This window comes from Patagioenas fasciata, chromosome 3 (genome assembly GCF_037038585.1).
Source record: "Patagioenas fasciata isolate bPatFas1 chromosome 3, bPatFas1.hap1, whole genome shotgun sequence".
Classification (NCBI taxonomy): domain Eukaryota; kingdom Metazoa; phylum Chordata; class Aves; order Columbiformes; family Columbidae; genus Patagioenas; species Patagioenas fasciata.
In genome coordinates this window covers 939,265-965,713 of record NC_092522.1, presented here as the reverse complement: position 1 = coordinate 965,713, position 26,449 = coordinate 939,265, and the positions used below count along the sequence as shown (strand labels likewise).

Sequence of the window (26,449 nt, the reverse complement as noted above, 5' to 3'; positions counted from 1 at the left end):
GTGCCATTCCGCACAACTTTTGGCCTCCAGAACGCAATTTGGCTTTGATTCTTACCCAAAATAGGGGGTTTATGGACTCCTTCAGCTGAGGGGACTGGGAAACAAAACCCCTTTTAACTTAAGAACCGGGACCAATTGATTATCAAATGGAAACATCAGCCCAGCTGAGAACATTTAAAAAGCATGGGGCATTTAATAACGAAGAATAGAAGCGTGATGTGTTTTTAAGTTACCAAAAACGACTCTCTTGCCAAAACTGTGGGTTTAGCACAAGCTTTGCAGATGAAGATCCCTCTAAAAAACATGTGTGTGGGGAGGTTTTCCATGAAATTGTAACCAGCCCATGAACAGCTCAAGCAGGAACACTAAACCTTCATTTAAAAAAATCAAAATCCACTGGAAAAAGTTATTATCTGTATGTTTGCAAATCAATGGAAAGGATCTGACACCGCAGTCTCAAAAACAGACGTTTTCTTCCCAACTTCCACATCTTCTCCCCAATTACACCTCAAACACATCCTCACAAAAACCACCACCAGCACATCACTGATCACTCCGCTGGAACGACCCCTTAAAATCATTTCTAGTCGCATTTTGAAGTGGTTTTGGTTTTGGCCATAGCCCCAGCTTGGAAAAGCCCAGAGGAGCTGCCCTCAGAACTGGCCATTTTTTGTCCCTGGGACTCGATTGGACAAAAAAATGCCCATTTTGGCTGCTGAAATGAGCTGCGGGTTGAGCTTGTCTGAGCAGTTCAGCTGGCAAGAGCAAACGCCAGTGGTGTTGTTGTAAAAGCAGAAAGGAAATGCTTTTGTGTTGAGCTCTTTTATTTTGTACGAGTCAAAAGCAAATCCCCCCCATTTCTTCCAGTAGGAAATTCTGAATAAAACCAGTATTATTTTCCTCCCAAAACAATTTTTCAGTGCAGCTACTGACCCAAACCTACAGTTTTGGAGCATTACTGTGCATGCCCACATCCTATTTTCAGCTCAGGTAGGAGTGACCCTCCACGTCACCCAAATGATGCCTCTCCCAGGCACGCTGGGTGTCACCAGGGATGGAAAAACAACGGAACTCGCTTATCTTTGGGGTTTTTGGAGACTTTCCTATTTAGGGTATGAAGGAGGGAAGTGAACAAGGGGTTTTCTTGTTTCGGTTCCTCGGTTGGGTTGTTGTAGCTCACTACAGCATCACGGAGCTAACCCAGCGCACAAAAAGCAGATAAACTGACAAATAGGAGCATTCTGAGAACAAACACGGAATTCACGGTTACAACGGGTGGGTGCCTGCTAAGTGTGCAAAGATAAGTCAATTCTGTCCATCTTCACCCTCCAGAATATCATCACCACGCTGACCTCTCTGCGGGCAGGAATCCATGGGAAAAGGACGGTTAATAATAAGAAATAATGGGACAGGCCTGGGGATGCTCAGATGTGCAAAATGCTGGTTTGCGTGGGTGCAAAGGGCGAGCGCACCCGCTTGGCATCTCCTGGCCTGGGAAAAAAGAAGTTAACCACAGCAAACCCTTCAACAGTAAATGTTTAATTTAAATATTTAAAAATATTTACATTTCGACCACACTGCTACAACGCTTTTGGATCCCAACGTGTGGTTGCGGAGAGGTCGCTCTGAGGGCTTTTAGGGGCTTTTGCGATGTGAATGTTTAAACTATATCGATGTCTTTGCCCTTTTCCTGATGACCTTCTGCGCAGCCACCGACACCGGCCAAGCGCGGCTGATTCTGCACCGGATCAGGGTCAAGTGATTAGCGACTTATTAACAGGGAGCATCACAGCATCCAGCGTGGTGCTGGGGCAGCATCACTGCTCGGGACAGCATAGGGGACGGGTTCTCGGCTCCGTCCCGGCAGCCCGGCCCTTCCCACGACCCAGCTCCTATTTTGGAGCTCGTCCGTCTATTTAAAGCGCACGAAGAAGGGGAAAAGAATGCGCTGGAAAACGTCGCGTGCGCACGGGACACCGTGCCAAGTGATTCGGGTTCTTCTCGAGGCCGATAGCGAAGGGTCCTACGGCTTTTTATTTTTGTGTTGTTTTTCTTCATTTTTTTTAGCAATAATGTGCTTGAAAGCTATCAGGCCCTATTAGGCATTAGAAAAATCAGCTGCTGGCTGAGCAAGTGGCTCAAGCCCTTGGAAAAAAAACACATAAAAAAGCAGGAACACGGGTAGTTTCTCCAGCAGAAAAGCGTCACCAGCCCAAGCACAGCCGAAGCTTCGGGATGGGAGCGAGGGGGAAGGGGGGGACAGCGAGGGGACCGCCACCAACAAGCGGCCAGGCCACACTACAGGAAGCCGTAGCCTCCGGTGATAAATAGGAGACTCAGGAGCACAGGATGCGTGTCGGGCCAGCTCGGCGGGACCAGGGGATGCGAGCCGGCGGCTGACGAGCCTGTCTGTCCGTCCGTCCGTCCGTCCGTCCGTGCAGCCGTCGGGATGGCCGTCGACCAGCTCCTGCTGCTGCTGCTGCTGCTGCTGCTGGCCCCGGGCTGCGCCGGGGAGGACACCGCGGTGCTCTGCGCCGACACCGCCTGCTACACGCTGCACCGCGCCGAGCTGGGCTGGAACGCGGCGCAAGAGCGGTGCCGGGACGACGGGGGCAACCTGGCCACGGTGGGTGGCCCCGCCGAGGCGCGGCGGCTGCGGGAGCTGCTGGCGGCTGCCGGCTGGACGGGCGCAGCCTGGATCGGGCTGTCGCTGCCGCGGGGCCGCTGCGTGCAGCCCGAGGAGCCGCTGCGGGGCTTCTCCTGGGCGGCCGGCGGGGAGCCGGGGAACTACTCGGCGTGGCTGGCCGAGCCGGCCGTCACCTGCCTCAGCGCCCGCTGCGTCGGGCTGCGGCCCCACGGCCCCTCCGCCGGCTGGGCTGACCGGCCGTGCCGCTCGGCGCTGCCCGCCTTCCTCTGCAAGTTCAGCTTCCGCGGGATGTGCGGGCCCCTGCGGCTGGCCGGCCCCGGCCGCATCACCTACGCCACCCCCTTCAGGGTGCGCAGCCCCCGGCTGGACGCGGCCCCCTTTGGCACGCTGGCCGAGGCCGAATGCGAGGGGGGCGCGGGTCCGGCTTTCGCCGTCTGCAAGGGGTCGCTGGAGGGGGGCGGCTTCGCCTGGGACCCCCCCGGGCCCCTCTGTCCCCTGGGCTGCGCCCAGCGCAATGGTGGCTGCCAGCACCGCTGCCTGGAGGAGCCGGGGCAGCCCCCGCGCTGCGCCTGCCACCCCGGCTTCGTCCTGGCGCCCGACATGGCCTCCTGCCTACCCAAGGATGCCTGTCACCCCAACCCCTGCCAGGGGACGTGCCAGGCGCACCCCGGCGGCTTTGAGTGCGGCTGCGAGGACGGCTACACCCTGGCACCCGACGGCCGGAGCTGTGTGGACGTGGACGAGTGCCTGGCCAAGCCCTGCCAGCACGAGTGCCAAAACACGGCCGGCAGCTTCGTCTGCCTCTGCCAGCCCGGCTACCGGCCCGCGGGGCCAAGCGGCCACCACTGCCACGACGAGGACGAGTGCGCCCAGCCCGGCGTCTGCCCCCAGCTCTGCCTCAACGTCCCCGGCTCCTTCCACTGCGCCTGCCAGCCCGGCTACCAGCGCCAGCCCGGCGGCGACGCCTGCCTGGACGTGGACGAGTGCCTGCGGAACCCCTGCCCCGGGCTCTGCCGCAACCTGCCCGGCAGCTTCGAGTGCCTCTGCCCGCCCGGCTCCGTCCCGCAGGACAACGGACACGGCTGCCACCCCACGCCCACCACAGCGCAGCCCGCGGGGGCCCCCAACAGCACCCTGCGCACCACGGGCACCCCCCGCACCACGAGCATCCTCCGCACCACAGGCGCCCCACGGACCACGGGCATCCCCCAAACCACGCGCATCCCCACGGGGGTGACACCGGCGGCCCCCACAGCAGCTGGTTCGGCTCCCGGCCCCGAGCACAGCGCCGACGGCCCCCGGCTGCTCCTCTACTACATCCTGGGCAGCCTGGTCGCCATCCTGCTGCTGCTGGCCTTCGCCCTGGCCCTGCTGGCCTGCAGGAGGAGGGCGACCAAGAGGGAGAAGCAACCGGCCAAAAACGCGGCGGACAACTACTGCTGGGTGCCCGAGCAGCCCGAGAGCTGCCGGGCCAGCGGCGAGCGCAGGTAACGGCGCCGGGGCAGCCGGGGGGACGCAGAGCTGCGAGCGGCACCGAGCGTTTCTGCAAATTGAAAAGGAAAAATAATAGGGATGAGGGGCGATGCTGTCTGTTCAAGGCGGTTTTGCGTGTCCAAGAGCCTGCCCTGGGACTCCTTGTAAAGCGGGAGATGATCTCCCCCTAAAAAGGCAGCCCAGGGAGCTGATCTCCCCATAAAAAGGCAGCCCGGATCAGTCGTGCGGTTTATAAACCAAGCGCCGTTAGGGTTAACAGGGAAGGTGCTGCGAGGTTGGGATGGGATGGGGTTAAAGTCACCTGCAGGGCTGCTCCTCAACCTGCAGAGCCCTGTGCTTAACAGCAGCAAGTTATCAGTATGGATTTGTCTTCCTAAAGGACGACAGTTCATTTCATTTCCCATCAAGTCTGTATCTGAGATGCCGATGTGCAAAAGCAGCAGCGTCCCTGCCCTGTCCCCACCGCCTGTGTTTGAAAGAACCGCCTAACCATTTCCAGCTTAAAACCATTTGCAAAGTACAGAAAACAACGCTGGTCTTTCACGTGCAGCCAGCTGAGAGACCGGGTTTTCCCTGTTGGATTGTACTTTTTCCCAGCTGATGGCATTTTCCCTTCCTCCCCCTGTAAAGAATACGCTGGGTGTTGTATATTTGCTAATTATGATGTATAAGACCTGTAAATCCCCTTCAAAACAAACGCCTTCTCAGGGCACAGGCGTTCCCCAGGTACCTATCTTCAGAAAGCTGTTTATCCTCAGCCACTCCTGACATCAAAGCTTCTTCGAGCTGTTTCATCGTGAATTCTCCCCAAAAAACAGAAGGGCCGTTCCCGCATCCCATCAAGCGGCACGAGCTCCATTATTTACCCACGCCCTACAAGGCAAAAAGGTGCTAGAGAAGAACAGGCGTATGATTTGAAGGGTGCACAAGTTTCTTGAAGTTCCTCCTGGTTTTATTGTATACTTTGAGGCTTAATTGCTACAGAAATGGGAACTGAAGACAAAGGAGTTTGCTGTAGGCAGCAACCTGCATCCTGTCCTTCCCTGTGCGGAGGAAAACCCTTTCCTGCTGCTGTTTTCATCTTCGTTTCTCCATTGTAAAATTCAAAAAACAGAACCAAACCAAACCACAACGACACAGGAAAACGGAGCTGATAGCAATGTTTTCAATGCTCTGTCCCTGCTTCCTTTTCTCCGCACAGCGGCTGGGGGAAGCGGTGAATTCTTGGAAGGCCCGCAGAAAATCCATGCCCTGCCCGTGTTAAGACGAGCCAGAAAGGCCTTTTGAGTACATGAATTGATTATGGAAGCGAATAATCCTCCCGAAATCAGTGGGACGACCTACATACGTCAAACGATGCCCGCGCTGTCGGGCTGCACCGCCCCAGGGTCTGTATGGGGAAAACGCAGCCGCAGCCACGTGCCTCGCGTTGCTGGGACTATTTGGGTTGCTTTAGCAAAAACTGCGGCGTTTTCCAGATGTTAACAACCTCAGGAGCGTTTCTGCCTTGTTTTTCGGCTAAGGTATCAGTTCATTGCTGTACGTAGCGCTGATTCCACTACAGAAAAGGAGTGTGGGCTCACAGCTGGTACAAATCGGAGGGGTGTTATTTACTCCAGAAATTCCTCGCTAGAACCTATAACCCTGATTTCTGTCCCGACCTGTGTGCATTCCGCTGTGTGTCCTGTGTTACTCATGGAGTACGGCAGTGAGCCCAGCCTAGGGAAGACACTAATCCGAGCCTAGGTTTAGTCTGGCTTCTCTCTGGTGGGATATTTCCTGATGTAGCATCCTGGCAGCTACCTCTGCTTCCCCTTCCCTCCCTATAATATATATATATATATGTACACAAGACCTGTCGCTGTCCTGCTGTCACCAGGGCAGGACGGACCAGCCGATGCGTTCCAAGCGCTTTGTACAGATCAACTGGTTTGTCCCCAGTTACCCATTGTATTGTCACAGTCCAGAACTAAGAGACTCTTTGTCCTTTGTGGAAATGGCGCGTCAGCTTTGCGTTGGCCTTTGATAAAAGACTCAGGTTATCCCACACGCTCTGTGTTGCTTTTCTGATGGAATGCCAATAAAGCCTAAACAGAATGCATCTTTCATGGTCTTTAATACACATACAATATGATACCAAAACCTATTGATTTGGTACATGTAACCCTTGCATTTTCTACAGCGGTGCTGACAAATCCTCTACCAATGCTTATGGCACCTGTAGCGAAATCATGGGCACTGCTGTCCCCAGCAAGGGCCATTTGCTCCATGGGGTCGGGACACTGAGATGGTCTTGGTTGGGTCCTAAGCCCAAAGGCAAGGTCCTAAACCCAGGAGCAAGGTCCTAAGTTCAAAGGCAAGGTCCTAAACCCAGGAGCAAGGTCCTAAGTCCAAAGGCAAGGTCCTAAACTCAAAGGCAAGGTCCTAAGCCCAAAGGCAAGGTCCTAAACCCAGGAGCAAGGTCTTAAGTTCAAAAGCAAGGTCCTAAACCCAGGAGCAACGTCCTAAGTCCAAAGGCAAGGTCCTAAACCCAGGAGCAAGGTCCTAAGTCCAAAGGCAAGGTCCTAAGCCCAGGAGCAAGGTCCTAAGTCCAAAGGCAAGGTCTTAAGCCCAGGAGCAAGGTCCTAAGCCCAGAAGCAAGGTCCTAAGCCCAAAGGCAAGGTCTTAAACCCAGAAGCAAGGTCCTAAGCCCAAAGGCAAGGTCCTAAACCCAGAAGCAAGGTCCTAAACCCAGAAGCAAGGTCCTAAGCCCAAAGGCAAGGTCCTAAGTTCAAAGGCAAGGTCCTAAGCCCAGGAGCAAGGTCCTAAGCCCAGGGGCAACCCTCTTCTGGCTCCGGTCAGCAACCAGGCGCAGAAGTCACTGAATTAATTCCCACTGCGGGGCTGCTGGTGGCCGGAGGCGCCTCCACGACGTGCACCGCCAAAGAAAAGCCATCCTTGGAAGGGAAAAAGTCACAAAGATGGGGGGAAAAAAACCTCAATGACACAAAAAACCCACTCATATCACCCGTGGCATTCATGTGGTGTTTTATCAGTCAAAGACACTCCCCTTGAATAGTGTTTAACAACAAGAAAACCCTAAAAAAACTCAGGCTGCTGCTACCTCTAATCCTATTTATATTGCCCTGCTGAGGTTGGGGCAGGATGGATGCAGTTCCACCCAAAAGAGCCTCACATTTAACCCCATAAACCAAAGCCAAGCAGCACAACGTGGCCATTCGGCCACCCCCCAAGTCACAATTTTTCCCCATTTCTGGGAAAGGTGCTGCAAGGAAACGGCCTCAGCAGAAGAATTTAGAGCAGAGGTCCTGACTGATATTAAAATATTATCTACATAATACCACGCTCCTTCCTTCCAGAGTCTGCAAAAACAAATGCTTTCAATGTCTGCTCACTTCCTCCTTTTATTATTTTATTATCTTTTAGATGTTTCTCGGTTCTCCCGAGCCCTTTCAAGGCTGCTAAGCCAAGCTCAGGTCTGGCCCAGCTGATTTGAGCTGCGCTGGTGACAAGGTGACAAGAGCCAGCCTGTGACAGAGGGACAATCCCCTAAAGGAAAATCCAGCCTCAGGTGCTGCTCCAGCCTCTAAAATACCAATTAGTGCAGCCTGGGGCTGGGGCACAGGGTGGGGACAGGGTGTGAAGGCACCTGGTGGAGGTGATGGCAGGACAAGTCACACACTTCCCACTTCAAATATTGCAAACACCCAACCTCGGGGCCTTAATCCCCGTGGGAAGCAGCACCGGCTGCTTTTCCCTGGTTGCAGTCCAAGAATTCACATAAAAATATGAACCAGAGGGAAAAACAAACACAAAAACCACCAGGATCGCGGGACGGACTGCGACTCGCAAATTCTATTTGCTGCAGCCAGACTGAAGGCAAGGTCTCTAAACCCAGAAGCAAGGTCCTAAGCCCAAAGGCAAGGTCCTAATCTCAAAGGAAGGTCCTAAGCCCAGGAGCAAGGTCCTGAGCCCAAAGGCGAGGTCCTAAGCCCAGGAGCAAGGTCCTAAGCCCAAAGGCAAGGTCCCTAAACCCAGAAGCAAGGTCCTAAACCCAAAGGCAAGGTCCTAAACTCAAAGGCAAGGTCCTAAACCCAGAAGCAAGGTCCTAAACCCAAAGGAAGGTCCTAAGCCCAGGAGCAAGGTCCTGAGCCCAAAGGCAAGGTCCTGAGCCCAAAGGCAAGGTCCTAAACCCAGAAGCAAGGTCCTAAGCCCAAAGACAAGATCCCTAAACCCAGAAGCAAGGTCCTAAACCCAGAAGCAAGGTCCTAAACCCAGAAGCAAGGTCCTAAACCCAAAGGAAGGTCCTAAGCCCAGAAGAAAGGTCCTGAGCCCAAAGGCAAGGTCCCTAAACCCAGAAGCAAGGTCCTAAACCCAGAAGCAAGGTCCTAAACCCAGAAGCAAGGTCCTAAACCCAAAGGAAGGTCCTAAACTCAAAGGAAGGTCCTAAGCCCAGGAGCAAGGTCCTAAGCCCAAAGGCAAGGTCTCTAAACCCAGAAGCAAGGTCCTAAACGCAGAAGCAAGGTCCTAAACCCAAAGGCAAGGTCCTAAGCCCATGAGCAAGGTCCTAAGCCCAAAGGCAAGGCCCTAAAATCAAGGCAAGGCCCCTAAACCCAGGAGCAAGGTCCGAAGCCCAAAGGCTGGAACAGAGCACATCTGTGGAATTAACCCATTTTCCCAGTTCTAACAAAAAAAAAGCCTCACCTGGCGTGACTGCCCCAGCCCTGCCCAATCCAAAGCCTGTCAAACAACCCTCCCTTCGGGCAAAACCGCCCTAAATAGCGCTCTTCATTAATGTGCAGCCAATTAAGCTTCCTGTGAAGTGAGCGGTGACACCCCCTTGCAGGTCCCAACCTGGCCTGGGTGCCTGGCCAGCCATTAAATCTTATTTTTGGATGTATTTATTTCTCTGGCACTTCCTGGCCTTGAGAAATATATATATATATATATATATATCTAAATATGTTTTTAAACTTGTGTTCAATCCAGAGCAGGGAAATTCACCTTTTCTGCGAGGAAATTCCTGCCCGGGACACAGTGCGTGGGCAGGTGGTGGATACCACAAAACCCCAAGCAGATCACCCAGATCTGGGGAAAATTCACCCACATCTGAGGAAAATTCACCCAAATCTGGGAAAAGGGACCCTGGTGCAGTTTTAATGATTCCAGGTGGGATCGCACGCAGATCACACATAGATGGGGAAGCACGTGAGTGCTGCCGAATGGTCTGCTTTTCAGGTTTTTAAAATGATATTATATGATTGATAGTAGAATAGAATAGAATAGGATAGAATAGAATGGAATGGAATGGAATGGAATGGAACGGAACGGAACGGAACGGAACGGAACAGAACAGAACAGAACAGAACAGAACAGAATAGAATAGAATAGAATAGAAATTATTTGTAGTATATATTATATTTATTACATTATATTAATTATATATTATAATTATATATCATAATTATATTGTATTGTTATATTATATTATTATATATTATAAATATATATTATATATTTTAAGTTAGATTATATTATGTTATATAATATTATATTATTATAATAATAATTACTGTTAGTAATTAAATAATAGTAACAATCAAATAATATTAATAATTAAAACGATATAATATAACCTATTTGTTACATATTTATATCTACTATATATAATATAATATAATATAATATAGTATAGTATAGTATAGTATAGTATAGTATAGTATAGTATAGTATAGTATAGTATAGTATAGTATAGTATTATATAAATGACCTGATGTATATACTATATTATACATAGCATAATGCACTATGATATCACATATATTAATGATATTGTGTTTCATTCTATGGCATAACATTATATTGCATTATATTCTATCGCATCATATTAAATAGCGTATAACTGTCAGCATCCTGCCATTAGGCACCTCATTCCCTAAACCCCAATAAAGGAGCACAGAAAACCCACCACACGCATCCCCAAACCCCACAGGTTGTAAAGAACCATTCAAAAGGCCCGCCCTGGGCATTGCTGTGGCCGGAGGGGGACGGTGACATTTGGGATGCGTCAGATCCAGCCCAGCACAAGGTCTCGCTCCCCTTATCGCTGGGAAGCTCTTGCAATAACCCAGCGTCGCGATTAATCAGCGCTTTTAAAGGGAAAAAGGCAGGAATTGGGCAGGAAGGGCATTGCTGGGTCTGAGTCAGCCAACGCCTGTCATGCGGCGAGGCAGAAAATCATCAGAATTAAAAATAAGAGAGTTACTAACCCATGATTAATCTCATTCCTCATTATCTTGCCCTCCCACTGGCAATCGAAGGCTGCAAAGTGCTGTCGGCGGGGCGAGGACATCGGGCGATGAGCTGAACAATCATTGTTTGGGGAGTTTTTCCTGGAAATTTTCAAAATATTTCTCATCGTGCAGCCTTGGAAAGGAGATTTTTATCTGCTTTTATAATCATTTTTTAAAAAAAGAGGACAGAAATCTATTGGTGTATTTTTTTTTCCTTACATTCTGTCCTCACTTTCTGTTGTTTGCCCTGACCTTCCCCCCTTATTTGAGCACTTTGCTTATAAAACAGGAAAAAGGACCACCAGAAGTTAAAAAACTAAAGAAAACTGGGGAGACAACAGGTTTTCCTAAGGCAAGGAAAGGTCAGCGTTACCAAACCCTCCACGTTTTGTGGCGATGAAGAGCAACTGAGCTCCTCTTGGGTGAATTGCTTTACCCAGGGAGTGACTGACCCTGGGCTTAATTAGCGGAGAAAATCAGCCTGCCCTGCAATCTCAGCAGAAAATGGCATTTCTGTGCCATTCCCCTTCCCGGAGAGGTGACGGATGAGGGTGGGAAAGAGCCCATAGACGGGTGGGGTGTTGGGAAAGGTGCTGAATCAAAAACTCGAGCTCCTCTGCCCCCATTTCCATCAGGCAGCTTGTTCAGTTACCGTTATTATTATTAAGGATTATTATCCCTCTTTTCTCCATCTTTCCTTTTCTCCATGGCCTCACACGAGCTACCCAAACCACACAGGGGCTGGAAGAGGACAAGATAAACCCTAAATTTTTAATAAAGTATCCTCCTTGCAATGAGTGAAGCGGGATCATACGGATTTGCTTCTCCACGGGGCATCCCGAGGGCTAATTGCAGTCTGGTAAAAACACCGCCCTCAAAATGAGAAAAAAGAAGGTCAAATACCCTTTTCCTGGAGTGGCGAAGCTCTGGATGTTTGCTTTTCATTTTTCTGTTGCTCTCGGCGATGTTCTGACGGCAGAGGCGGCTCCTGCAAAGATAAAACCATGGGAAGGGCAGGGAAAGCAGCGGCAGAGGCGCCGCAAAGAGGGGGAGCCGGTGCCTGGGGGAGAGTCCCCCCAAAGCTGGGCAGGGGATGGGGATGGAGCCGAGATGCTGCCCCATAGTGCACTGCATAGCCCACACCGATTTTCTCTAATCTCAAGAGCAAGGCCACGCCAGCCCTGCTTATCCATGTAACTAGGGGCTGATTTGCAAAGCCCAGGGGAAATCCCACTTTTTGGGTTTTTTTGGGCGTCCCGTCTTACCTCAAATCCTCAGGGGCTGCTTTGCTGGGCTGCAAATTGTAAGGGACACGGAGATGTTCGTGGCTGTTAACGCCACATCCTTGAAGCACGGGGCTGGGCTCTCCCAAGTCCCTCGCTGCTCTAGAAAAGAATCATCTCAGAATTCCTTTTCTATCTGAAAACTCACAGTTTTTTGCCTGTGAAGTCTTTGGCCTGGAAGGGCTGGCAGCCTGGCCCCTGCCCTCCCTCCAGCGCGGGGATGAGGTTCTCGGGGACATGGGTTAGTGCCAGGGTTGGACTCGATGATCTTGAGGGTCTTTTCCAACCAAAAAGATTGGGTCTATTTTTACAGCACGGGTGAGCACTGGGAGCTGCCATCGCTCCAGCTCCATGGGACAGGGTGCCGGAGGAACAGGGGACATCATCCCCACAGCCTGGGTACCCACTGCAGGCCACTGCGCTGGCCCTGATGGGACCTCCCCCGTGGGGACAGCTTGTGGGGCTGCTGCCGCTGCTGTCTCATCAACTTCTGAGGTGCCATGGGTTTTGGGGTGCTGCTGATTGGGGTAAAACCGATGCTGTCCCAAACTGGGCAGCCTGACAAGCGGGGTGAGGAGCCCGGGGGGGTCAGACGGGCTGAATTCCCCCCCCGCCCAGGTGCCCTTCACCCCCCGTCCAGTCCTCCCCCCCCATTCACACAAGGCGAAAACAGCTTTTTCCCCAGTCTGCTCAGCCCCTAAACCCGCGTCCCCCGGCGCCCCCAGAGCCCCCCCGGGCAGCTCTCACCGCCCCGCTCCCCGTACTTACCTTCCAGCCCGGCACCGCCGGGGGGGGGACCCCAGGCCCTCCAGCGCTGCTCCCCCCACCCGGCACCGCCGGGGGGGCCCGGGCAGGACCAGCCCCCAGCGCGGCGGGGAGGAGCCGGCACAAGGAGCCGGGGGGGGAGGACGGAGAACGGGTGGGCGGCGGGGGGAGCGGCTGGACGGCAAGTCCCGGAGGGCCCCCCCCGCCCCGCCGCCGGGATTGCCGACCAGCAGCGGCGGCCCCGGCCCGGCCCCGGAGGCGCTTCCTTCCTGCGACGGGGCGGGGGGGCCGCAGCGTTTATAAGCGGGGCGGAGGGAAGGCGAGCGGCATGTCAGAGATTTGCCGCTCCGGTCGGCCCCTCCGCCATGCGGCGGCTCCCGCTGCTGCTGCTGCTGCTGCTGCTGGGGCTGGGGGTGAGGGGGGAGCCGGGGCCGGCCGCCCCCTCGGGCGCGCAGTGCCTGGAGCACGATTGTTTCGGCATCTTCTGGGCGGCCCGGAGCTTCGCGGAGGCCAGCGGGGAGTGCGAGCGGAGCGGGGGGCACCTCATGACCGTCCGCTCCACCGTGGCGGAGGATGCGATCGCGCTGCTGCTGCAGAACCGCGGCGGGCGGCTGTGGCTGGGGCTGCGCCTGGAGCGCTCCCTGCCCTGCACCCAGCCGGCTCAGCGCCTCCGCGGCTTCCAGTGGGTCACGGGCGACCGCAGCACCGACTACTCCAACTGGGCGTCGTCGGAGCGGCGATGCGGGAAGCGCTGCGTGACCGTGTCGCGGCAGCTGCGCTGGGAAGAGCGGAGCTGCGAGTCGACGGCCGACGGCTTCTTCTGCGAGTACAACTATAAGGGGAGCTGCCCGCGCCTGCCGCCCGCCGAGGGGCTGCTTGTCACCTACACCACCCCCTTCGATGCCCGCGGAGGGGACTTTGTGGTGCTGCCACCCGGGAGCATCGCCAGCGTCCCCGAGATAGGATTGGATCTCCGCTGCAATGAGGAGGGGGACAGCGGGGGGCTACGCTGGGGACGTGACGCCCCGGGAGCCTGGGCCTGCCGCCTGGCCAACGGGGGCTGCGAGGGGACGTGCGGCGAGGAGGGCGGCCGGCCGCGCTGCTCCTGCCCCGACGGCAAGGTGCTGGCCACCGACGGGCGCAGCTGCAGCTCGCCCTGCGCCGGCGCGCCCTGCCAGCACCACTGCATCGTCACCGGCACCACCTTCCTCTGCATGTGCGAGCCGGGCTACCAGCTGGCGGCCGACGGCAGCAGCTGCAAGGACATCGACGACTGCGCCGTGTCGCCCCAGCTGTGCGAACAGGTCTGCGTCAACACCGAGGGCGGCTTTGAGTGCCAGTGCTTCCGCGGCTACAAGATGCTGGACGGGCACTGCCGGCCCATCTCGCACTGCTACCAGGCACCATGCGACCAGAAGTGCGAGGAGGTGCCCGACGGGTACCGCTGCGGCTGCTCTCCTGGCTACATCGTGGACCCGCGGGAGCCCAGCCACTGCATGCTGCACTGCAACCGCAGCCAGTGCCCGGCGCAGTGCGACCCCCACAGCCTGTCCTGCGAGTGCCCCGAGGGCTTCGTGCTGGATGACGCCGAGAGCGAGAAGATCTGTGTGGACATCAACGAGTGCGACATGAACTACTGCCAACACGACTGTGTCAACCACCCCGGTGGCTACGAGTGCCGCTGCCATGCCGGCTACCAGCTCCTCAACCAGAACGACTGTGGCAAAATCCTGGAGGAGGATGGGGATGGGGGGTACTCGGGGGATTTGGGGCCTGAAGCCCAAACGCCTATCCCCAGCCGGACCCCACCGAAGGCAGAGCACCTCCACCCCGGTGCACTGGTGGGCATTGCCATGGGTGCCCTCTCTGCAGCCCTGGCGCTGCTGGCCCTGGGCTACCACCTGGCGAAGAAGCGCTGCGGGTCCCCCAGCAGCATGGATTACAAGTGCGGTGGCCCCCACGAGAAGGAGATGGGACTTCAGCCGGTCACCTCGGGCTGTGCCGCCTCCGGCCAGAAACTGTAGGGAGAACTGGGCAGGATGGAGAGAGGGAGGTGGGCAAAACTGGGTAACATTTACTTCCTCCCCCCCCACCTTTTTAATGATGAGGAGGATTTGGGAAAAGCTGTGATCACCCCCCACTTCCAAAACTCCTTGCTGCTTTCCAGCCGGCTCTTGCAATCCCCACACCAGAACTCGGCTTTGCCTTTCCCGAGCCAGCAGCTGGGGGGCTGCAAGGAAACACTGTTGGTGTGTCACAGGAGGGATGTCTCCATCTGGAACTGTTTAAATCCACATCCATGTGCGGCGAGAGCACGGGTGCCACGGCCCGTGGGCCACTGGGGACCATGGAAGGTCGCCTGGCCCGCAGTTCCCTCTCCTTGGGTGGGCAGTGTGCCGCCGGGCTGGGGGTGATGGTTTTCCCGGAGCTGCGGTGCTCCTGCCTTTGGCTACGTTCGGTTTCGGGTGATGGAAGAAGGAGCAAGGATCTTGCGGTCAGCGCTTTGTCTCGCTCCTTTGCCCCCTCTGCTTCATCAGCAGAAACCTCCGGTTTAGTTCTCCCCACCCCTGTGTTCTGCCTCTCCCCGCTGGCAGCAGAGCGCTTCTCACCTCGGATCGCTGGTGACAGCGCTGAGCGTCACCACGGGAGGGCTAAAACGCCTGATTTTATTCCCTCTTACCGTCCCGGGGCTTTTCCCGGGGGGCACAGCGGTTAATTTGGGATACTGAGAAGCCCGGGGTAATTTTTTCCGCAACAGGAAACATTTGCAGCACTGGGGACCCTCGTGTTCCCTGGGCAATTTCTTCCCTGATTTTCTACCATCGTTGGGTTAAACTGATTGGGTTTTACTTTTTCTCACAAACCCACCTCTCCTATCCACAGGTTTTATTTTTTCCCTGTTTTTCCTTTAGTCTTGCTCAGGGCTGATTCTAATTCATGTTGGACCTCACGGCAAAACTTTCCCGGGGGGTCAGGATCCGGACCGCTGCTCAGCACTGGGGAGGGGAGAGAGCTGGAAAAGTATGTTCTGCATTATTCCAGCTTCATCCTTGGCTGGGGAGACCAGGGCCAGCTCTGCAAAGCTGGGGGGGCCGGGGGGTCCAACTCCAGCAGCCGTGGGGCATGAAACCGGCGAGTGTTGGTGCATCAAACGCCATTTCCCCTGACACCATAGAGCTATGTTGTGGCCTCCAAGGAAAATAAAAAGCTATGCCTTGTCTGAACTGTAGCTTTCCTCATGTAAATGGTTCAACCCCCTGTTTTATACACCCGGCACGTTTGTAAATACTTATTTATTTATTGGAAATATACCCTACGCAATGCACAATCACATGGTGATTTTGTGTGTCGACCAATAAAGCTTTAACAGTCTGGTTTATAGAAAGCTGGTAATGACATATTCTTTCTCTCTCTAAAAGTGACCGTGGGTTTTCTTTCCCTCCCCGATCACCGGCCCGTCAGGCAGCCAGAGCTCCAGAGGTCACAAACCTCGCTGGAACAGGAAAACAAACCAAAAAGGAGCATGGGGCTGCAAACGTGCCCCGCTGCTCTGTTCAGCCGTGATTAAAATAGAAGGAATGAGCCATAAATAATGGAGAATGAGAATAACAGTAAAAGGACAAAGTTAGAACCAAATAAGCTGAAAATGGCTAATTGAACGCTACCAAGCTGGTGTGGCCTCAGTGCTGTTCTGCAGCTGGAGTTTGTCTGGGTCTGTGTTTCGGGTACCACCGGAGGTGATGTTCACCCGTGGCAAAGAGAGCAGCATTCGCTTCTCCTGGGTTTTCTGGTGGAAAACACAAGTTTGCTCCTGTCTTTGCTATAATCCCTTTGCCTGGGAATTTGGGGTGTGCGCGGCAGAGGTTTATTGGTGGGACTCGCGTTTGTTCCCTTTTTCCGTCAGCTGAAGGGAGGTTTGGGTCTCCCTGGCACCTGCCCAGGCTCAGGTTTGCGTAGTCTCGAGCTTTGATCTCAGGTGCTAAGAACACCCTTTATTTTTTACATCAGAAGAAGCCAAAGGGGTCTGATTGCTGCGCCAAAGGGGTCAGATTGCTGCTCCAAAGGGGTCGGATTGGCACTGCTTCTCCCCACGCCTGCAGAGCTGGTGCAGAAGTCGGTCTGGTCCTATCCCCTTGCCCCAGGGCTGGTGGGTATTAGGGCTTTTCTCCACCTTTCAGAGCACATCTCGGGCAGGAACGGGAAGTTTCTGGTTTATTATTGTGGAGGGACACCCGCCCCGTGGCTCCAGTCACCGGTCACCGATGCATTTTGACATCCTCCCAGCGGGGAGGCTCCTCGGTGCCGAAGGTAATGGCAATGATTAATCAGCCGACGTAATTAACACTATGCCAGGCCAGTCTTATGGCTTTTTGATTGTGTGGGACTGCTTGTCCCCTCTCCGGCCGCGGTCCCCATTGCCGGTGCCTGGGGGTGGCCGGCAGGGCGAGGGGACACCCTAGAAGGTGGTGGTCTTTGTGAGGAGGGGCCCGGGCTTGCAGCAGGGCTGGGGGTGCACGGGCTCCTGCTGGCAGGGCAGGGGGGGGCACATGCAACCCTTGCCCTTGTCCTCCCCCCGCGGAGCGGCGCAGTAATCGAGGGGCTCTTCCTCATCCTCCTCCTCCTCCTCGGCAGCGCCGTCCCCGGCGTGGCAGCAGCAGAGGCTGGCGTCCAGGCAGCGGCGCAGCACGCCGTGGAAGGAGTGCCGGAAATTTTCGGAGAGGAACCCGTAGAGGATGGGGTTGGCGCAGCTGTTGGAGTAGCTGAGGATGAGGGAGGCGTTGTTGACGGTGGCGTCCAGGCGGCCGGGCAGCAGGAGGTTGACCAGCTGCACCACGTAGAAGGGCATCCAGCAGACCACGAACATGGCCACCACCATGAGCACCAGGCGCGTCAACTTGCCCTCGGAGCGCCGGCGCTGCTGCCAGCCCACCCGCTGCGCCACCGCCCGCATCTTGCCCACAATCAGCAGGTAGCACAGCCCCATGGCCAACACCGGCAGCAGGAAGCCCAGCAAGGTGGTGTAGACCACGAAAGCGGCCGACCAAGCCGGGCTCGGCCACAGGAGGTTGCAGGCCACCGCTTGGCCATCGCGGGTGGTCGCCGTGCCGGCGAAGATGGGGATGGGCGAAGCCACCAGCAAGGAGAGGAGCCACACGCCGCCGTTGACCATCTTGGCCACCCGAGGCCGGCGGTAGGTGGCCGCCCGCAGCGGGTGCACCACCGCGATGTAGCGGTCCAGGCTGAGGACGGTCAAGCAGAAGACGCTGGTGAACATGTTGAGCCCATCGACGCCCAGCACGGTGCGGCACAGCGCCCGGCCGAAAGGCCAGTGGTGCAGGGCAGCCGAGGTGGCCACGAAGGGGATGCTGAGCATGAAGAGCTCGTCGGCGATGGCCAGGTTGAGCAGGTAGATGTTGGTGGCCGTCTTCATCTTGGTGTAGCGCAGGATGACGAAGATGACCAGCGAGTTGCCCAGCAGCCCCAGCAGGCACACCAGGGCGTAGATGCACTGGATCACCACCATGCCCGCCATCTCGCCCGCCTTGCCGCCCCACTGCGCCTGCCCCTGCTGCTGCCCGGCCTCCCCCGTGGCCACGCTGGTGTTGGGGGGCACCTCGGAGGCCGCCCAGCTGGATACGGTCCAGAGGGGCACGCCGGCCGCCTGGGCCCCCGCCGGGAGCTGCTCGGCGTCGGCACTCATGCTGGGAGCTGGTCCATGGAGGGCACAGCAACGGGGACCAGCCTGCAGGTAGGGCAGGGGCAGAGAGAGAAGGGGGTGAGAGCTGCAGATGCAAAGCACATTCCCTTGTCCCCCACCTGTATCACAGCCACATGCATCTGGCAGCTCCAGCCATGGCCCCCTGGATCCCTTCATCCACCCCCTCCTTGTCCTGGTGCCTTCGCATTGCTCCCCAGGGCAGCGCATCGCTCTCCAGGAGCATCCCGGCTCTTTGAGGGGTCTTAGGGGCATGGGGTGTGCATTATCCACGCGTGGGGTGTGCATTATCCATGTGTGGAGTGTGCATTATCCATGTGTGGGGTGTGCATTATCCATACATGGGGTCTGCATTATCCACACATAGGGTGTGTGTTACCCATGCGTGGGGTGTGCATTACCCACAAGTGGGTGCACAGTGACAAGCCCCATGGCATGGCCTGGCAATCCACACCACCATCCATCCACCTTAACGAACATCTACAGATCTCAATGGTTTCATTAACCCCTGTGGGGCAAGCAAGCAAAGAGGAGAAGCCGAGCTGGGGAGATGTTTTACCTCTCAGTCCTTCAGTGGTTGGAGGAGCCGGTTGGGTCCCTCCTGGGGGGCAGCAGTGGGTGCCGGGGCTGCTCCGGTGGGATCCGCGGGCTGTTGGCGATGCCAAGTCCTGCTTGATCCGAATCAGATGATCGGGAGGACCTGGACCCTTTAAAGCAACAGACAGAGCACGCTCGCCGGGTGGGAACCCAGGTTCTTCATCCTCGCCCCCATCACCTCTGCCACAAAAACCAGCTTCACCATTAAAAATACACTAAAAAACCACAATCCAGGTTTCCGATAGATGCTGGAAAACGAAGGCGCAGACATCCCCTTCCCCCGTCTCTCTGCGGTGCTTCACTGGCTCTGCCCGCGGCCAGGACCCCCCATCCGCGGGGGCTGCGGCGGCCGGGATGCTGCACCGGGCCCCCCGCAGCCCCGGAACGGCCGGGGTGTCCCCCCCGGCCCGCCAGGACCTGCAGGCAGGTTGCCCTTGGCGACTGGCGCTAGCCCGGCCCCCGCGCTCGCTCCCGCGGCCCTTACGCGCGGCCCCGCGCATCCCGCGCATCCCCCTGCCCGGGCACCCCCCCCCGCATCCCCAAAGCGGGGCGGGAACGGGGAGGAGCAGCCCTCAAATTGCTTGTGCACTAAAAAAATCTCACCCCGAAGCAAAGTCCGCACCGAATTGCGTGGTGCAATGAGCGAAAAGGGGCAGAGATTGGTGTATTTTATTTATTTATTTTTACATATTTTTATAGCAACTGTTCTTTCTAAAAAATATGTGTTTTTTATAGCAACTGTTCTTTCTTTCTTTTTTTCCTTTATTTTTTATTGATTTTAATTGTAAGTAATTGTTATGTTTGCATTTGTTTTCCGATGAGAGGGATCAAGGGCATGTTTGCAGCAAGCACTCAGAGCGGGCAGGACCACTCGTGGGTGCCCGTGGGAGCTGGGGACCTCCTGAGATGCAGCCCTACTCCCCCCATCCCGGTCCAGACCACCAAGCGATGCAGCAAACAACCTTTGTCTCAGGTTTTGGCGTCTCACGCTCCCGAGTCACCGCGTCGGGTCAGCGCGGGTGGGTCACGGAGGCTTTGGGAAGTCCGGGTGGAGCTGTGAGCTGGCGGAATGACCTCATGGAGGGGAATATAGATATATTGATGTATTATATTACTGAGAACAGCCCCCATGTGCATGGGAAAGCAGGTGCACTTTGCTTCTGGGTGCTTAAATATACGAGCATAGTTAATTACGCAGCTGGCAGAGGTATTTTAGCCGTGACACCCCGGCTTAAATATCGCGGATGGGGAGCAGCGCGGAAAGTCACTGGTACCCAGAACTGCGGGGATGGTGGCACCGGGAGCAGGGCACCCTATCTCAGCATCCCGCTCCCCAAATCATCTCCATCGGGTGTTTTACCAGGGGGAAAATGCCACCGGGGTCCACCGCGGTGACACCCAAGTTCCCGGTGTCGATGGCTGCCCGGCTGGGCGCGGGGGCCCAGGAGGGGACACTGTGCTCCGGGGGTTCCTGTTGCAGCCGGCGACCGGAAAAATGTGTCATAAAAACAATTGAAGCCGCCTGCAGATTACATCGACCCCCTCCACCTCCCAGGAGGAGCAGGAAACTTTTAAATGCTCCTTTACTGTAAAGGAGGAAACTCCTTGGCGGCGAGCGGGACTCGTGCTCACATTGTCCTGCTGCTGTTAGTCCTGCCCTGGAAAAGCTCTGGGTGGGGAGCGCCGGGGATGGAGAGCGGGCGCGGGGGCTCATTTTGGGGGTGGCTGGTGCCCCCTCGCCGGCAGCTGGGGGTGCCCTGACATGGGTGGGTTGTCAGTGCCCATCGCTGCATCGGTTCGGGGTGATTTCCCAGGGGATCCTGCCCCCCGTGCTTGTAAAACATGACTTTTTTCCTAAGGCAAAGTGCTCCCCGTGGTTGGAAGATTTGAGACGACTCATCACCAAGAGGGAATTATTTTAAGTAAGTTGCCTAAGAAGCAAAATCAACCTGCTTTCCATCAAGCGAAGCTCTCCAGACGGTTAATTTCAAAATAAAACGCAGGTCGTACATTCTGTGATTTTGCCGTTCTGTCATTCCCCACCCCGAGACAGCATCAAGTGGTATTTAAATACCTTAAAAAGAAACCTCTAACCTCAAAGCCCACAGCCTGCAATAATAAGAACTGGCTTTGCCAGGTGGAATCTGAAGCCTCCCCTTAGCAGTTTATGGTCAACACAGCACCAGGTGCCTCATGAGCATGGGTTTGGATGCCCCATGTCCACCCAGCCAGCAAACCTCACCTTGCCCCGGGGCTTCCAGCAAAAGGCCGGTGCTTGGTGTATCCACCCTGAAATACAGCCAAAAGAGTTAAAAACGGCCTTGTTCTCCGCTGATCTAAATGAAAATCCAAGTAAATACGGTGCTGGGCAGAATAGACTGTGAGGGTGTTTGTTTTTTTTTCCTTTTGGGCCGTTTTTTTTAACTCTTTTGCTAAATAAAAATGAAATGTGGTTTCATGATAGAACAGGTGAAATAGTCCAATTTGAAATGTCTGAAAAACAGGATTTTAAAGGGGGTTTCCAGCCCACGCCGGGTTCCATAACAGGGTTGGTAGAGCTCGCACCAGGGATGCAGGAGCTGTGTGTGGATGGACCCCACGGGAACATAGACACGGGCAATAAGCCCAGACTGTGTCGAATTAGCCCCGTTTCCATACCCCAATGTTGACGTAAACACTCTTTATGATGAGGAACATACCGTTTCCTTCAGTTAACCGTCCCCGTGGCTGATTATCTCATAATCACCGACTTACATCTGGATTCTGATCTGATTAGAAGCAAAGCCAGGCCCAGGGCTTTGCAGGGCTAAGCCCAGCCTGGGGTTGAAGGCTTGGGCTTGAGATTTGGGGGTCGCTTTGCCCTTAGGAAGCACAACGGCTCTGCCGGCATCCAGGAGCTGCTTTCTCAGCTAAAAATAGGCTAATCCCTGCAGTAAGAGCTGAGCTGCTGTAAAAATGACGCTGCCAAATGTGCGTTTTCTCCAGCCTCAGCCTTTCGAGCTCGGATATAAAACCTGAGCACCTTCTCTTTGCAGCTTTTCCGCACATTCCCCGCCGGTTTTAGCCATGCAGGGTGCAAAAACATCCGCGTACAAAACCTCTGCTGGAATATTGTGCCATTGGGAAGGAGGAGAAGGAAATACGACTCGAATGCCTGACCAAGTTTAATTTAATGTTGTGAAATTAAGCGTTGCATGGGTTGGTTAAATAAGAGCGGTCTCCTCAGAGCCCCAACGTCCCCTTCTTCAAGTATTCCTTCCAAAAAGAGCTGGCAGAAAATGAGTTGAAACCCATGAAACCCAACTACAGGTCCTGTGCTCCTGGTTGCACAAGGGTCCGGAGGAACACAGGGCTCATCCTGAAAATCCTGCAGAGAAAACAACACAGGATGCTCCACCACCATGAGAAACAGCAGCTCCAGCCAAAGAGCAGCACCAGAAAACCCCAGTTTTCCCCCAAATTCAAAGCACCCATAACTGGAGCATCACCCGCCGGCCTTTGAAGCCAAGGGAGAGGCATCATCCCCACCCAGGCAGTTGAAAATTGGTGGTATAAGTGGTATTATTGTTACATTTTTCTCAGAAAAGCTCGTTCTTTGCAATTAGCTGAATGAAAAAGCAGCGTGGCAGCTGGACATTGTCACTGCTGTCCCTGGCTGGGGACGCCCTGATGCCCGTGACACCCCTGGGTACCAGCAGGTGAGGAGGGGAGGATGCTCCTGGCATCACCTCCCACATCCCATCTTTAATGGGAACAGGTGAATAAAATCACCCTGTTTGGTTCCGTTGTGCACACGCTTTCCTCTAATAAAGTAAAAACATTGCAGGAGGGGAAGGTTGTGCCCTGAAGGCTGTTACAGCTCTTTCTGACATTTAAACCAGGATGTTACACAGCGCGATTTTAGGGCTGTTCCTACAAATTGTCTTTGGAAAAAGACAGGCCCAAGCCCCCCCACCAAAGATGCCGCGAGGAACAACGTGCAAAACAGGGGGAGGAAGCGTGGGTAGGGTCCCGAAAAGCCTGCTTAATTTCCCAAGTGCAGCAAATGAAGCTGATTCCTGACCCCTCATTTTGGTACCTTGGGACAGGGTGGTTTTAGCACGGGGAGAGGTCAGACCCGGGAGGGTGGGGGTGTTGCAATATGGGAGCTTTTTGGACGCGTTTGTTCACAGAAGTCGGATGAGCGATGGCTGTCCCCTCCGGGAGGATGTCCCGTTGTCCCCTCCGGGAGGATGTCCCGTTGTCCCCTCCAGGAGGATGTCCCGTTGTCCCCTCCGGGAGGACGTCCCGCTGTCCCCTCCAGGAGGATGTCCCCTGTCCCCCCACCCTTCCCTTGGGATGCTAGGACTGATGCTCCAGGAACAGGGAGATGCGGGGGGGGGCAGCTGCTGGTGCATAAACACTCAGGGAGGGTCCCCTCCTGTCCCCTCCATCCCCAAAGCTGCCAGATGACAGATGCCGCATCCTGCCTTTGTTGGGACAGGGCGGAGGGGCCGGGAGGGGTTGATATCATTGTCCCCAGCGCCCCCCCGGCCCTTTTCTGCAGCCAGAAAAGCATCTTCAGTTTCTTTTTATGCCGGGTTATCTCAGGAAATCACTCCGGCGACACACATCGGAGGTTTATCCTGAGCATGGAAGGATTAACAGGAGATTTTGCCTCATTGGTGTGGGCAGCATGGGTTGGGAGGTGGGTGCGGGGGGGTCCGTGCCCCAGGGCAGCGTATTTTGGGTGCACCTGCCCTGTACTGGCACCATCAGCAAGATATTGTCCGAATTGTGGTGGGGAATAGGGAACCTTGTTCCAGTGCTGCTTGGGTGAGGCTCCAAAAGGAAATCTGGCACTTTCTAGTGATGACTGTTCACCACTCACAGCTGAAAATGTAGAGGAAAAGTCCCTTTTACAGAGAAATAAGCAGCTTTTTGCTCTGAAAAAGTCTTCACTTTCACACGAGGTGGGGCCTCTGGAAAGAAAAGCCACTGGAAGTGCCTTTGCCTGTTGGTGCCCCTGAGTTGGGTCTGGGGAGCAGGGAGGAAACTGGTGTCACTGGGTGATGTGGTGAGCGGGGGGACAGGAGCCTGGATGGCAGAGGATGTTATTCCACGCAGGGGATGGGGGCCCCTAGCTGCTTTTTAGGAAAAAAAGCAAAAAAAAACAAATACAAAAAAAGAAAAAGTGATTTTCCTGATATTGTTTTGCACCTCTAAAGGAAATTCCAGGACTGGGAACCTTCAGGGAAACAATGAGTGGGGCCGGGGTGAAGGTGGGTGCCCCAGGCTGGCGCAGTGCGATGAAGCCAGGACAGGTCCCCACACCCCCCAGTTGCTTGGGACACAGGCAGGGCCTCTGGCAGGGCCCCCAGCCCGTGGGGGATGATAAGTGAGGGCTTCATGACATCATCTCTGCTTGCATCCTGCTGCCTGCATCCCTACCTGCATCTGCAGAGCATCCCTGCCTGCATCCTGCTGCCTGCATCTGCAGAGAGCATCCCTGCCTGCATCCCTGCCTGCACCTGCAGAGAGCATCCCTGCCTGTATCCCTGTCTGCATCTGCAGAGAGCATCCCTGCCTGCATCCCTGTCTGCATCTGCAGAGAGCATCCCTGCCTGTATCCCTGCCTGCATCTGCAGAGAGCATCCCTGCCTGCATCCCTGCCTGCATCTGCAGAGAGCATTCCTGCCTGCATCTGCAGAGAGCATCCCTGCCTGTATCCCTGCCTGCATCTGCAGAGAGCATCCCTGCCTGCATCCCTGTCTGCATCTGCAGAGAGCATCCCTGCCTGTATCCCTGTCTGCATCTGCAGAGAGCATCCCTGCCTGCATCCCTGCCTGCACCTGCAGAGAGCATCCCTGCCTGTATCCCTGTCTGCATCTGCAGAGAGCATCCCTGCCTGCATCCCTGCCTGCATCTGCAGAGCATTCCTGCCTGCATCTGCAGAGAGCATCCCTGCCTGTATCCCTGCCTGCATCTGCAGAGAGCATCCCTGCCTGCATCCCTGTCTGCATCTGCAGAGAGCATCCCTGCCTGTATCCCTGTCTGCATCTGCAGAGAGCATCCCTGCCTGCATCCCTGCCTGCACCTGCAGAGAGCATCCCTGCCTGTATCCCTGTCTGCATCTGCGGAGAGCATCCCTGCCTGCATCCCTGCCTGCATCTGCAGAGAGCATCCCTGCCTGTATCCCTGCCTGCATCTGCAGAGAGCATCCCTGCCTGTATCCCTGTCTGCATCTGCAGAGAGCATCCCTGCCTGTATCCCTGTCTGCATCTGCGGAGAGCATCCCTGCCTGTATCCCTGCCTGCATCTGCAGAGAGCATCCCTGCCTGCATCCCTGTCTGCATCTGCAGAGAGCATCCCTGCCTGCATCCTTGCCTGCACCCATGCTCACATCCCACTACCCGCACCCCACACTGAATGCAGGGCTTGTTTTTTCGCTTCACAACTCCCTGCAACCTCACTTTTTGGGAAAAACACCTGAATTCCAGAGCAACGGAGACACATTGGGGTGCTCCTGGTGTTTCTTGCCCAGAAGTTCTCTCTTTTTTTCAGAGGGGCCGATATTTCAGCCTCTCTACAAGGGTTTCTGCTGCACTGAGCCCATTCACCTCACTGCACTCCCACTGAGACCTGAGTTTTAGCAGAAAATTATCATTTCTCTCTGTCCCTTCCCTGAAACAAGAAAGGTGGCTCTTACGTTCAATGCTACAAGTTTCCAGGTTGATGAATACGTGTTGCAGAGACGTTTCTCCCTCCTCTGCTCTCCCCACTGCGCTTCCCTTCCCTCCGCTGAGACGCGAGCGTTGAATTCCTGGCTCAGGGTTCGGTGTCAAACGCGTCATTTCAGTTTTGTTTCGTTTTGTTTCTTTTTTTGTGTTGAGCCCTGTTCATTTACAAATCACCAGCTGGAAGTTATTAGGCCCTTAAAACAAAATGAATTACTACGAAATGGTGCCTCCCTGCAGTTGGTCTGCTATTAATTTGTGCTGAGTGCTGGAGGGGGTTCAAACCCATCCCACTGTCCCCCCTGAGCATCCTCCTGGCATTTTGGGTGCCCATCTCCATCACCCCACGGTCAGTCCAGCTTTACTCCCTGCTCTGTGCTGAAGGACTCGCCGATAGGAAAAATAAGTGTAAAAAAAAAAAAAAAGGGATAAATACATTTTTAAAATATTCAATGATATTTTGCTTTTCATGTTTAAAGAAGCCCAGGCCGATTTGTTCTCTTCCTCAGGGTCAGGCAAGCTTTAGCAGGCTGGGACTAGCGCCTCCAAGGTTAGAGCATCCCCCCACCATTACAAGGATTTATCCCCAAAAACGACCTGTGGCTTTGGTCCCTTCTCCCCCTTGCAGAGTTAGAACCAGCCCTTGCTTTTCTATACATTAAAAGCCACAAAGCCCAGGTCGTTACAGGCTCCTGGCACTCGAGTGCTGTCAGGATCCCAATGTCACTAATCATTCGCCGTTGGCCAACACACCCATTATTTTAAGTGAATAAACTGTTTGCAAAAGCATTTCCTAGAGCTGTCCCCGCCGTGCCCGTGTCCTCGCCCTTCCCCTGTTTTTCCCCAGCGGCACATCCCGGTTCTTTCTTTTCATGCTGAGTTTGCTCAGAATCACAAAGAAGCAACGGAGCCCTGGCGGTTTGTGCGACCTCACCCCG

General features: G+C 55.1%; 4 protein-coding genes across 4 annotated transcripts in view; 2 read left to right on the top strand and 2 right to left on the bottom strand.

Annotated features, from left to right (window-relative positions):
• The window catches only part of LOC136099412 (uncharacterized), a 41,883-nt gene extending 30,459 nt beyond the window's left edge, over positions 1-11,424 (bottom strand). The window contains exon 1 of the mRNA XM_065833598.2: positions 11,338-11,424. The gene's annotated coding sequence lies outside the window, so the exon portion shown is untranslated. The remainder of the gene's footprint in view (positions 1-11,337) is intronic.
• CD93 (CD93 molecule) lies at positions 1,928-6,238 on the top strand. The gene has a single exon (XM_065834172.2). The coding sequence runs from the start codon at positions 2,450-2,452 to the stop codon at positions 4,136-4,138; it is 1,689 nt and encodes a 562-aa protein (XP_065690244.2). The 5' UTR covers positions 1,928-2,449; the 3' UTR covers positions 4,139-6,238.
• Positions 11,425-12,756: 1,332 nt separating the features above from the next.
• On the top strand, positions 12,757-15,867 carry THBD (thrombomodulin). Its single transcript, XM_065833605.2, has one exon. It carries the CDS (start codon positions 12,848-12,850, stop codon positions 14,504-14,506), a length of 1,659 nt encoding a protein of 552 aa, XP_065689677.2. The 5' UTR covers positions 12,757-12,847; the 3' UTR covers positions 14,507-15,867.
• On the bottom strand, positions 15,761-19,244 carry SSTR4 (somatostatin receptor 4). The gene is made up of 2 exons (XM_065833606.2): positions 18,758-19,244; positions 15,761-18,225 (listed from the first exon to the last, which is right to left on the bottom strand). The coding sequence occupies exon 2, from the start codon at positions 18,181-18,183 to the stop codon at positions 16,939-16,941; it is 1,245 nt and encodes a 414-aa protein (XP_065689678.1). The 5' UTR covers positions 18,184-18,225; positions 18,758-19,244; the 3' UTR covers positions 15,761-16,938.
• Between the last annotated feature and the right edge of the window lie 7,205 nt (positions 19,245-26,449).